Genomic DNA, 13167 nt, shown 5'->3' on the forward strand with positions numbered 1-13167 from the left:
ACCTCTCTCTACCCCCCCCCTAGAGGAAGGAGCTGGGTCTGGTGGTGTTCAACTGTACCTCTCTCTACCCCCCCCCTAGAGGAAGGAGCTGGTGGTGTTCAACTGTACCTCTCTCTACCCCCCCTAGAGGAAGGAGCTGGGTCTGATGGTGTTCAACTGTACCTCTCTCTACCCCCCCCTAGAGGAAGGAGCTGGTGGTGTTCAACTGTACCTCTCTCTACCCCCCCTAGAGGAAGGAGCTGGGTCTGATGGTGTTCAACTGTACCTCTCTCTACCCCCCCCCCCCTAGAGGAAGGAGCTGGTGGTGTTCAACTGTACCTCTCTATCCCCCCCTAGAGGAAGGAGCTGGGTCTGATGGTGTTCAACTGTACCTCTCTCTACCCCCCCCCCCCCTAGAGGAAGGAGCTGGTGGTGTTCAACTGTACCTCTCTCTACCCCCCCCTAGAGGAAGGAGCTGGTGGTGTTCAACTGTACCTCTCTCTACCCCCCCTAGAGGAAGGAGCTGGGTCTGATGGTGTTCAACTGTACCTCTCTCTACCCCCCCCCCCCCTAGAGGAAGGAGCTGGTGGTGTTCAACTGTACCTCTCTATCCCCCCCTAGAGGAAGGAGCTGGGTCTGATGGTGTTCAACTGTACCTCTCTCTACCCCCCCCCCTAGAGGAAGGAGCTGGTGGTGTTCAACTGTACCTCTCTATCCCCCCCTAGAGGAAGGAGCTGATGGTGTTCAACTGTACCTCTCTCTACCCCCCCCTAGAGGAAGGAGCTGGGTCTGATGGTGTTCAACTGTACCTCTCTCTACCCCCCCCCCTAGAGGAAGGAGCTGGGTCTGATGGTGTTCAACTGTACCTCTCTCTACCCCCCCCTAGAGGAAGGAGCTGGGTCTGATGGTGTTCAACTGTACCTCTCTCTACCTCCCCCTAGAGGAAGGAGCTGGGTCTGATGGTGTTCAACTGCAGCTGTCTCGCGCTGGACCTCCACAGAGTGTTCTCGTTCTACTGGCAGCTCCACCACAGGGACTACGTCCCCTCCATCTGGTCCCGGAGAGTCACGGCGCTCTACGGCAAGGACGACGCCCTGGAGCTGAGACTCAACGCCACGCACGCCACCGCTTACGTGTCCGTGAGTGAAACTACTATGTGTGCATGATGGCATCTGTTATGTATACACTAAAACGACACTAATACGTGTCCGTGAGTGAAACTACTATGTGTGCATGATGGCATCTGTTATGTATACACTAAAACGACACTAATACGTGTCTGTGAGTGAAACTACTATGTGTGCATGATGGCATCTGTTATGTATACACTAAAACGACACTAATACGTGTCCGTGAGTGAAACTACTATGTGTGCATGATGGCATCTGTTATGTATACACTAAAACGACACTAATACGTGTCTGTGAGTGAAACTACTATGTGTGCATGATGGCATCTGTTATGTATACACTAAAACGACACTAATACGTGTCCGTGAGTGAAACTACTATGTGTGCATGATGGCATCTGTTATGTATACACTAAAACGACACTAATACGTGTCTGTGAGTGAAAACTGTGCGCATGATGATGGCACTGTTATGTATACATACAATAAAAAGGGACTAAAGACCTTCCTTTTTAGCAAAAAAAGGCCTAGGCTCACAACATGTCGCAGCGCGCTCAGTGGCCGCCCCCACCCTCTGTGGGGCAACAGGGCCTTCTCTGTGGCCCCGCCCCTACCCTCTGTGGGGCGACAGGGCCTTCTCTGTGGCCCCGCCCCTACCCTCTGTGGGGCAACAGGGCCTTCTCTGTGGCCGCCCCTACCCTCTGTGGGGCGACAGGGCCTTCTCTGTGGCCCCGCCCCTACCCTCTGTGGGGCGACAGGGCCTTCTCTGTGGCGGCCCCTACCCTCTGTGGGGCGACAGGGCCTTCTCTGTGGCCCCGCCCCTACCCTCTGTGGGGCAACAGGGCCTTCTCTGTGGCCGCCCCTACCCTCTGTGGGGCGACAGGGCCTTCTCTGTGGCCCCGCCCCTACCCTCTGTGGGGCGACAGGGCCTTCTGTGTTCGCCATAACCCTCTGTGGGGCGACAGGGCCTTCTCTGTGGCCCCGCCCCTACCCTCTGTGGGGCGACAGGGCGTTCTCTGTGGCCCCGCCCCTACCCTCTGTGGGGCGACAGGGCCTTCTCTGTGGCCGCCCCTACCCTCTGTGGGGCGACAGGGCCTTCTCTGTGGCCCCGCCCCTACCCTCTGTGGGGCGACAGGGCCTTCTCTGTGGCCCCGCCCCGACCGTCTGGAATGCCCTCCCCAAACACATCCGAGATGCCCCCTCACTCCCCACCTTCTAAACCGCGCTAAAAAGCCACCTTTTCAGAATAGCATTCCCTATAGCTGATGTGTTTCATTCCATTTGCACACTCGCAGAGTTAAATTGACATTGATTTTACAATATAAATGGGGGTCCCAGAGATAGAAATGCCATTAAATGGGGAGACTAATGCATGTCAAACTGGGGTCCTTGAAATTAAACGGGTTGAGAATCACTGCTAAAGCTGTAAAAATCTTTTCTTATGGAGGGTCCTTGGTATACCCGTGATGGGCCCCAGGGCAGTGGGGGTGGGCCCCGTGATGGGCCCCAGGGCAGTGGGGGATGGGCCCCGTGATGGGCCCCAGGGCAGTGGGGGATGGGCCCCGTGATGGGCCCCAGGGCAGTGGGGGAACGTACCGTGATGGGCCCCAGGGCAGTGGGGGAACGTACCGTGATGGGCCCCAGGGCAGTGGGGGAACGCACCGTGATGGGCCCCAGGGCAGTGGGGGAAGGCCCCAGGGCAGTGGGGGAACGCACTGGGCCCCAGGGCAGTGGGGGAACGCACCGTGATGGGCCCCAGGGCAGTGGGGGAACGCACCGTGATGGGCCCCAGGGCAGTGGGGGAACGCACCGTGATGGGCCCCAGGGCAGTGGGGGAACGTACCGTGATGGGCCCCAGGGCAGTGGGGGAACGTACCGTGATGGGCCCCAGGGCAGTGGGGGAACGCACCGTGATGGGCCCCAGGGCAGTGGGGGAACGTACCGTGATGGGCCCCGTGATGGGCCCCAGGGCAGTGGGGGAACGTACCGTGATGGGCCCCGTGATGGGCCCCAGGGCAGTGGGGGAACGTACCGTGATGGGCCCCAGGGCAGGGGGGGAACGCACCGTGATGGGCCCCAGGGCAGTGGGGGAACGCACTGGGCCCCAGGGCAGTGGGGGAACGCACCGTGATGGGCCCCAGGGCAGTGGCGGAACGCACCGTGATGGGCCCCAGGGCAGTGGGGGAAGGCCCCAGGGCAGTGGGGGAACGCACTGGGCCCCAGGGCAGTGGGGGAACGCACCGTGATGGGCCCCAGGGCAGTGGGGGAACGTACCGTGATGGGCCCCAGGGCAGTGGGGGAACGTACCGTGATGGGCCCCAGGGCAGGGGGGGAACGTATCGTGATGGGCCCCAGGGCAGTAAGGGAACGTATCGTGATGGGCCCCAGGGCAGTGGGCCCCAGGGCAGTGGGGGAACGCACCGTGATGGGCCCCAGGGCAGTGGGCCCCAGGGCAGTGGGGGAACGTATCGTGATGGGCCCCAGGGCAGTGGGGGAACGTATCGTGATGGGCCCCAGGGCAGTGGGCCCCAGGGCAGTGGGGGAACGCACCGTGATGGGCCCCAGGGCAGGGGGGGAACGCACCGTGATGGGCCCCAGGGCAGGGGGGGAACGCACCGTGATGGGCCCCAGGGCAGTGGGGGAACGTACCGTGATGGGCCCCAGGGCAGTGGGGGAACGCACCGTGATGGGCCCCAGGGCAGTTGGGGAAAGTACCGTGATGGGCCCCAGGGCAGTTGGGGAAAGTACCGTGATGGGCCCCAGGGCAGTGGGGGAAGGCCCCAGGGCAGTGGGGGAAGGCCCCGGGGCAGTGGGGGAACGTACCGTGATGGGCCCCAGGACAGGGGGGGAAGGCCCCAGGGCAGTGGGGGGAAGGCCCCAGGACAGGGGGGGAAGGCCCCAGGGCAGTGGGGGAACGTACCGTGATGGGCCCCAGGGCAGTGGGGGAAGGCCCCAGGGCAGGGGGGGAAGGCCCCAGGGCAGGGGGGGAAGGCCCCAGGGCAGTGGGGGAACGTACCGTGATGGGCCCCAGGGCAGGGGGGGAAGGCCCCAGGGCAGGGGGGGAAGGCCCCAGGGCAGTGGGGGAACGTACCGTGATGGGCCCCAGGGCAGGGGGGGAAGGCCCCAGGGCAGGGGGGGAAGGCCCCAGGGCAGTGGGGGAACGTACCGTGATGGGCCCCAGGGCAAGGGGGGAAGGCCCCAGGGCAGGGGGGGAAGGCCCCAGGGCAGGGGGGGAAGGCCCCAGGGCAGTGGGGGAACGTACCGTGATGGGCCCCAGGGCAAGGGGGGAAGGCCCCAGGGCAGGGGGGGAAGGCCCCAGGGCAGGGGGGGAAGGCCCCAGGGCAGTGGGGGGAAGGCCCCAGGGCAGGGGGGGAAGGCCCCAGGGCAGGGGGGGAAGGCCCCAGGGCAGTGGGGGAAGGCCCCAGGGCAGTGGGGGAACGCACTGGGCCCCAGGGCAGGGGGGGAAGGCCCCAGGGCAGTGGGGGAACGCACTGTTGATTTTGGCAGCAAAATTTGGATTTTTTTTGTTTAGTCATAGTCTCTTTGGAATAAAGCTTAATTTATAGTTTTTTGTCCTATTTTAGTCATCTGAGATGCTTTAGTGTTTAGTCTAGTTTTATTCGACTTTAATGTCCTAAGATTTGAGTCGACTAAATCTACACAGTTGATTTAGTCGACTGAAATGTTGGCGGGCCTTGGTATGCCGTTGTAATGACTGATTTCACACTTGCTGAAAATAGCCGATCTACAAGCTGGCTATTTTCAGCATGCAAGATCTCTTGTCCATTAGTCCCATCCTAACATTGTAGTCTAGTTTTTATTTGTTGACGAAATTGTCAACATATTTAGTTTTAGTCACCATAGCTTAGTTTTCATTTAGTTTCCATTTCGTTTTCGTCAGTGGAAAAAGGTAGTTCACCATAGTATTAGTCAACGAAATCAACACTGGGTGGAAGTGCATGTACTTAAGTACTGTACTTAAGTACAATTTTGAGGTATTTGTACTTGAGTATTTGCTATTTTCAAAAGTCTTTTATACATTTGAAGACTTGAAGTACATTTTGATACCAATACTTTTGTACTTTTATACTCGAGTACATTTTGAATTCCAGCTATTTACTAAGGGTGCACTCACACCTTTCATGCAATTCTCTGTGCTCGTTGGGTGTTGTGTCATGGCCGCCCAGCGGCCCAATGCATTTCCAATGGAGGTCACATGGTTTGACCCAACATTGTGTTGTGTGAGGGGGAGGGGCGCACGACTGCGCCCCTCCCCCTCACACAACACAATGTTGGGTCAAACCATGTGACCTCCATTGGAAATACATTGGGCGGCCATGACACTACCCAACGAGCACCCAACGAGCACCAGAATTGCATGAAAGGTGTGAGCTCAGCCTAAGGGTGCACTCACACCTTTAATGCAATTCTCGTGCTCGTTGGATCAATGCTGTGTTGTGTCATGGCCGCCCAATGCATTTCCAATGGAGGTCACATGGTTTGACACAACATAGGGGGAGGGGTCTGTTGTATGGCTTTCAGCTGTGTTTCGACTGCGCCCCTCCCCCTCACACAACACAATGTTGTGTCAAACCATGTGACCTCCATTGGAAATGCATTGGGCGGCCATGACACAACACAAAATGCATCCAACGAGCACAGAACATTGCATTAACCGTGTGAGTGCACCCAAGGCTGAGCTCACACGGTTAATGCAGTGATTTTTGTTGTGAGTGTCATGGCCGCCCCCAATGCATTTCCAATGGAGGTCACATGGTCTGTTGTATGGCTTTCAGCTGTTGTATGGCTTTCAGCTGTGCATTGCATTAACCGTGTGAGGCTCTATGCTCGTTGGGTAGTGTCATGGCCGCCCCAATGCATTTCCAATGGAGGTCACATGGTTTGACACAACATTTGTGTTGTGTGAGGGGGAGGGGGCAGTCGAAACACAGCTGAAAGCCATACAACAGACCATGTGACCTCCATTGGAAATGCATTGGGGCGGCCATGACACTCACAACGCTGTAAAGGTCTGAGTGAGGCCTAACAGTAACAGAGTATTTCCACATTGCAGTATTGATAGTACTTAAGTTAAAAAAATAGTACTTTTTCCACCACAAAAAAACGTTTTCCATGCTCAGAGCCATGCTTATCCGTAGTCGGGTCGCGGGGGCAACAGCTCCACCAGAGTGCTCCAGACTTCCCTCTCCAGAGCAACATTAGTGACTTCCTCCTGGGGGATTCCGAGACGTTCCAAGGCCAGTGAGTCGATGTGTTTCCTTGGTCTGTGACGCGTCTCTCCATTACAGACCTCCCCTAACCTCTTCTCTTTTAATGCCAGAGTGACGCGTCTCTCCATTACAGACCTCCCCTAACCTCTTCTCTTTTAATGCCAGAGTGACGCGTCTCTCCATTACAGACCTCCCCTAACCTCTTCTCTTTTAATGCCCAGAGTGACGCGTCTCTCCATTACAGACCTCCCCTAACCTCTTCTCTTTTAATGCCCGAGTGACGCGTCTCTCCATTACAGACCTCCCCTAACCTCTTCTCTTTTAATGCCAGAGTGACGCGTCTCTCCATTACAGACCTCCCCTAACCTCTTCTCTTTTAATGCCAGAGTGACACGTCTCTCCATTACAGACCTCCCCTAACCTCTTCTCTTTTAATGCCAGAGTGACACGTCTCTCCATTACAGACCTCCCCCGACCTGTTCTGCCCCAGAGGTCGCACCAGAGACGTGGACGCCATACACGGAGTCATCCAGAGCGCCAAGACGTTCGTCTGCATCTCGGTCACCGACTACCTGCCGCTGGTCAACAGGAGCCACAGAGGGAGCTTGGTTACCAGGTAGGTAGCCTGAGCTAACGCTAGACATTTCTGGCCTAGATGGGAGGGCCGCGGCTCAGATTTGCGCACCGATTTGATTGTCCGTCAGCCACGGTCTCTCCTCCCCCCCCCCCCCCCCCCCAGTGCAGCACTGTTATTGTGTCGACCAGAAGCAGAAACCACTGGTTGCTGGAGTATACCATTCTAACGGACTGTCAAAGTTATTTCCACAGAGTCGGCACACGTTGGTTTTTTTCTTAGACGGTGTGGTGGGTTCTTCAGCCATTCTCCTCATTTTCCTCGCATAGCCTCGTTTGAAGTTCCACTGGTAATGATTTCCTCACGGTGTTATTTTGAGGGGTGCACACCGCTCAGAGCCCTGACGTCACATCATTTGAAGCGACGCCTACGCGGAAGGGTTGACTCCCACGTTTAGGCCAGTGCAGCCCATGCGTAAATCCAGGCTTTCTTTTTTCGTGCAGACGAAATGAAAGCCTGGGTATCGAGGCTACCAGGTAGGTAGTCTCGGAAACCCAGACGTTTTTATTTCCAGGGAGAAAAAAAAAGTCTGGGTCCGAGTCCACTTCAATTCGGCATAGAGTAGCGCAAACGTCGATCACTCTCTGCTGGTTTCTGATCGTCTGCACCTTTGTTAAATTGACGCACACACGCGACTAAAACCAAGACGAAAAATGTTCGTCGACTACCTTTATTCACTGACGAAAACTGAATGGAAACTAGATGAAAACCAAGCTATGATGACTAAAACTAAGACTAAATATAGTTAGTGAAACCAACGTGAAACTGCGCCATACTAACAACCTTGCTTTATGCTTACTTACGTGGCCGGTTAAGACTGAGGTTAGAGTTCGGGTTGGATTTAAGGTTAGGGTTAATATTAGGATTAGTAGTTGGACAACGTGACCTTAATGTCTAAATGGGTTAAATTGTTTGATAACATCCGAAGCCGCTAAACCGTCTCCGTCTCCAGGTACTGGTCCCCCATCGACGAGGCCCTCAGAGAGGCCGTGGTGTTGAGAGGAGTCAGGGTCCGTTTGCTCATCAGCATCTGGAAGCAGACCCACCCGCTCACACTCAACTTTGTGACCTCGCTCAAGTCTCTGTGCATGAAGCTGGACAACTGCTCCCTGGAAGTGGTGAGTGGAAAACCAAATCACTGTGTGAAAAGAGGGGTTAACGGGCAATTATGGGCACTAGACTTTACCCGTAAACCTCAAGTTTAGCAGCATATTCAGTTAATATACGCCTCTATACAGGTGTGATGGTGCAATTTGGGAGTTTACCGGAGTTTGTTGGAAAGTTTAACGGGAGTTTCCTGTAATTTACACATCCGTATTCCATGCTTTTTGTGCAGTTGTAAGCTGACCCAACATTTATTACTTGCGCAAGTACTGTGGTCGGCTGCGTATGTATGGTATGTAGGCCTGTCCTTGATGGACCCTAATTGGCTGTTGATGGTGACGTAATTGAGATATGTTTCAACGTCGGGTAGGTAAAAGGTACTGCGATCCATAGATATATATAGAAAGCTAGATGGTGCTAGACCCGCGCTGCTGGCCAATGAGAGCGACGTTGCCATCTTACCGAGGGGCAGCATAACATTGTGTCGGGTTACATGTGTTTGGTCCGACGATTCATTGATCCGATACCTCAAACCCCTAACCTAACCATAACCGCAAGCACGGGAGCATGCGCTAGTCCGAGGTGCGGACGCATGTCGAACCAATGCTCCGTCGGACCATAGTATGCCTCCCATTGTGTCTATGGGCAAATACTTTTTAAATAACCATAACTTGCTTAATTTTCAAACGATTTTCAAACGGTTTGGTTTGTTATAAACGTCAGACGTCCGCAGACTTATATGCTTTTATATGACATTTTATTATATTAAACCAACCCGTTTGTAAATCCGTCAAGATTTGAGCGAGTTATGACTATTTTTGTTTGAGCTGCCATTGAACATACTGTACTGTAGCCCCTCAGCAAGATGGCCGCCGGGTGAACTACGTCAGATACTCTGCCTTGAGCCATCTAGCCTTTATATATATCTATGCTGCGATCGCCTATATGTCGGTGTGCGTAATGTCGGTGTTGTCCGTCGGCCAATGGGGGACCACCGTTCTTGATGACTTAACTATTAAGGTGCGTGGGTAAGAATGGTGGTCCCTTATTGGCTATTGATGGTGGCGTAACTAAGGTACATTTCAGGGTTGGTAGAAGGTCAATAACGGGTCTAAAGCATTGCAATAGAGCAGGAGCAGTTGTAATAGACATTAGTTAGTAGCAGTACTTGCGCGCTCTGCTTGCGCACAAGTAGGCCACTTATGGCCTACTTGTTTGCAAGGCGCAAGTTGGCACCTCGACAGAAATATTATTTCTAGTTAGGATTAGGATTATTGTGGGATCGCTAAAACGATCGCGCTACTGCAATCTTAAGGCCCATTTCATATTCTGCCCTGTTTTTGGCGCCCAACTAGTCCTTCGTGCTTCATAACGTTAGCTAGACACTATAGTCCATTCCAACTCTACAACGCTCGGCCTACTTAGGACATATCAAGGGGGAAAAAAACTCGGAATTCGGCTTTTTGGCAACTAAAAACACCTTTAAATACTTGAACACATTAACACTATTAATACTTTTAAACTCTTTTAAAACCTTTACACTACTAATACTTTAACACCTTTAACATTTATATGGTTGGATGACTTGGAGAAGCTGAAACGCCTATTTCAAGGCGCCGTAATGTCAGTTGTTTTCAATGTACTAAATGTGTCATATAATCCCATATGGGATGGGCCAAAGTGGCATGACACGAAAATAAATATTTCATTAATTAATTCATTCATTAATTAATTCATACAGCAGTACACGTCATTTGTAATTCTTCAGCTGTTTTTTTCTTTTCTTTTCTTCTTAACATAAATACAAATTACTTTTGCAGAGGTTTTTTGGTCACAGAGAGCACAAAGACAACAATCAACATGGCCTTAACCACAACAAGTATGTTGTGACTGACAATGCGCTGTACATTGGTAAGTCAATGGAATTCAGCATTGGGAATATTCATAAAAAAATGCAATATATATATATATATATATATATATATATATATATATATAATGATTTAATCCATTCTGGGCGGGAACCCCTTTTGGTGTTTTAAGCATTATGTTATGCTTTAGCCATTGAAAAATGGCAGATCTACAAGCTCAGCTATGTAGCTTGTAGGTCAGAAATCGTGAAAATGTGTCGCAGATTTGTAATATATATCCTTTCAAAGCGAACATTTTTAACTCAAATCTTTGCTTCTTGGGTGTCCCTGGAACAACATATTTTGAGATGGGGGTTGGAGGCCAAATACAGATAATTCTAGGGGTCCTTGAGATGGGGGTTGGAGGCCAAATACAGATAATTCTAGGGGTCCTTGAGATGGGGGTTGGAGGCCAAATACAAATAATTCTAGGGGTCCTTGAGATGGGGGTTGGAGGCCAAATACAGATAATTCTAGGGGTCCTTGACATGAAATAGTTTGAGAACCACTGACATAGAAACAGAGGTTTATCTGTTGTAGAATCGTCCTCAGGTCTAAACGGGTTAATACTTGCTTTTTGTTTGTCCCACAGGAAACCATAATTGGGTGGGGAGCGACTTTGCCACAAATGCAGGAGTCGGGCTGGTCATCAAGATGAAGCCGAACATGAATGAGATGGACCAGGTCACGGTGCTGGAGCAGATTACGGCTGCCTTCGAGAGGGACTGGAGATCACCGTATGCAAAGAGCATACCAGGAAACAAAGACCATGTGGCTAAATACAGACATTTACAACAAGCAGAGCTGAAGACAAACCAATACTAAGAAACCTTACCTTTGATTGTCTTTCAATACCATCACTCGTCATAACATAAGCCAATGGATTTTGACAAAACTTGCATATTATCATATTAGTTCTAACTCTTCAGGCTATATAGAGCGTTGCAGTCCTGCCCCCTTTCATGACATCGCCAGGCCCAGGAAATAATTCCCAAAGCATTTTCCTCATAGACATTTCAAAAAGTATTTAAAGACGTACAAAGCCAACTCGAGTCGTAACAAATCATGACAACAAACACAATATTTTGGACCAAACAAAATAATTAAAAAGAAGAAAAACAAGAAACCTGCCAGGTTTTTTTTCTTTCTAATTATTTGTTCGGCCCTGTGTTTGTTGTCATGATTTGTCACGACTCGAGTTGGCTCCGTACGACGCTTAAAAGGTCGTTAAATAAATACTTTTTGAAAAGTCTATGAGGGAAATGAACGGGGAATTCTTTTCCGGGTCTCTCGAGGGGGCAGGACTGCAACGCTCTATTATACTACAGTTTTAGGTGATAAGGTACGTGACCACTGAAAAGTTTAGTAAAAACAAGAGATGCATTTGGGTGCGAGCACCGAATGGTGAGTCTCTTACCACCGCGGCTCAGTGACGTCATGTTGTAGTTTTAGTAAAAACAGAGAGATGTGTTTGGGGTGAGCGGTGAGTCTCTTACCACCGCGGCTCAGTGACGTCATGTTGTAGTTTTAGTAAAAACAGAGAGATGTGTTTGGGTGAGCGGTGAGTCTCTTACCACCGCGGCTCAGTGACGTCATGTTGTAGTTTTAGTAAAAACAGAGAGATGTGTTTGGGTGAGCGGTGAGTCTCTTACCACCGCGGCTCAGTGACGTCATGTTGTAGTTTTAGTAAAAAACAGAGAGATGTGTTTGGGTGAGCGGTGAGTCTCTTACCACCGCGGCTCAGTGACGTCATGTTGTAGTTTTAGTAAAAACAGAGATGTGTTTGGGTGAGTGGTGAGTCTCTTACCACCGCGGCTCAGTGACGTCATGTTGTAGTTTTAGTAAAAACAGAGATGTGTTTGGGTGAGTGGTGAGTCTCTTACCACCGCGGCTCAGTGACGTCATGTTGTAGTTTTAGTAAAAACAGAGAGATGTGTTTGGGTGAGCGGTGAGTCTCTTACCACCGCGGCTCAGTGACGTCATGTTGTAGTTTTAGTAAAAACAGAGAGATGTGTTTGGGTGAGCGGTGAGTCTCTTACCACCGCGGATCAGTGACGTCATGTTGTAGTTTTAGTAAAAACAGAGAGATGTGTTTGGGTGAGCTGTGAGTCTCTTACCGCCGCGGCTCAGTGACGTCATGTTGTAGTTTTAGTAAAAACAGAGAGGTGTGTTTGGGTGAGCGGTGGGTCTCTTACCACCGCGGCTCAGTGACGTCATGTTGTAGTTTTAGTAAAAAACAGAGAGATGTGTTTGGGTGAGCGGTGAGTCTCTTACCACCGCGGCTCAGTGACGTCATGTTGTAGTTTTAGTAAAAACAGAGAGATGTGTTTGGGTGAGCGGTGAGTCTCTTACCACCGCGGCTCAGTGACGTCATGTTGTAGTTTTAGTAAAAACAGAGAGATGTGTTTGGGTGAGCGGTGAGTCTCTTACCACCGCGGCTCAGTGACGTCATGTTGTAGTTTTAGTAAAAACAGAGAGATGTGTTTGGGTGAGCGGTGAGTCTCTTACCACCGCGGCTCAGTGACGTCATGTTGTAGTTTTAGTAAAAACAGAGAGATGTGTTTGGGTGAGCTGTGAGTCTCTTACCACCGCGGCTCAGTGACGTCATGTTGTAGTTTTAGTCAAAACAGAGAGATGTGTTTGGGTGAGCGGTGAGTCTCTTACCACCGCGGCTCAGTGACGTCATGTTGTAGTTTTAGTAAAAACAGAGAGATGTGTTTGGGTGAGCTGTGAGTCTCTTACCACCGCGGCTCAGTGACGTCATGTTGTAGTTTTAGTAAAAACAGAGAGATGTGTTTGGGTGAGCGGTGAGTCTCTTACCACCGCGGCTCAGTGACGTCATGTTGTAGTTTTAGTAAAAACAGAGAGATGTGTTTGGGTGAGCTGTGAGTCTCTTACCACCGCGGCTCAGTGACGTCATGTTGTAGTTTCCGGTGGTCACCTTTATCACCTAAAAGTGGAGTATAAAGATGAGATTGTAGCTCCTTGTTAGGCTACACAAACAGGCAGGTAATCTTGTTTCTTGAAAACAAAGAAATCAAATGAAATCCCATATTACCCTCCCAACTTCACAAAGCACAAATCAAGAGAAAACAATCAGGCGACCCGCTAGCCAAAGGGTTAGGGTGTTATTACCACGCTGACACACTATTGGCTGTGCGGTGTCTTTCCTCTGCGCTC

General features: G+C 51.3%; 1 protein-coding gene across 1 annotated transcript; it reads left to right on the forward strand.

Annotated features, from left to right (window-relative positions):
- Positions 1-920: 920 nt before the first annotated feature.
- LOC306918173 (inactive phospholipase D5-like) lies at positions 921-10812 on the forward strand (the record flags this gene model as incomplete). The annotated part of the gene is made up of 5 exons (XM_079531053.1): positions 921-1118; positions 6804-6955; positions 7926-8091; positions 9898-9988; positions 10580-10812. Coding segments are annotated over 5 exons (840 nt in total), but the record flags the coding sequence as incomplete, so codon positions are not given.
- Positions 10813-13167: the final 2355 nt, after the last annotated feature.

Source organism: Electrona antarctica (assembly GCF_951216825.1).
Source record: "Electrona antarctica genome assembly, contig: scaffold_630, whole genome shotgun sequence".
Taxonomy (NCBI): Eukaryota; Metazoa; Chordata; class Actinopteri; order Myctophiformes; family Myctophidae; genus Electrona; species Electrona antarctica.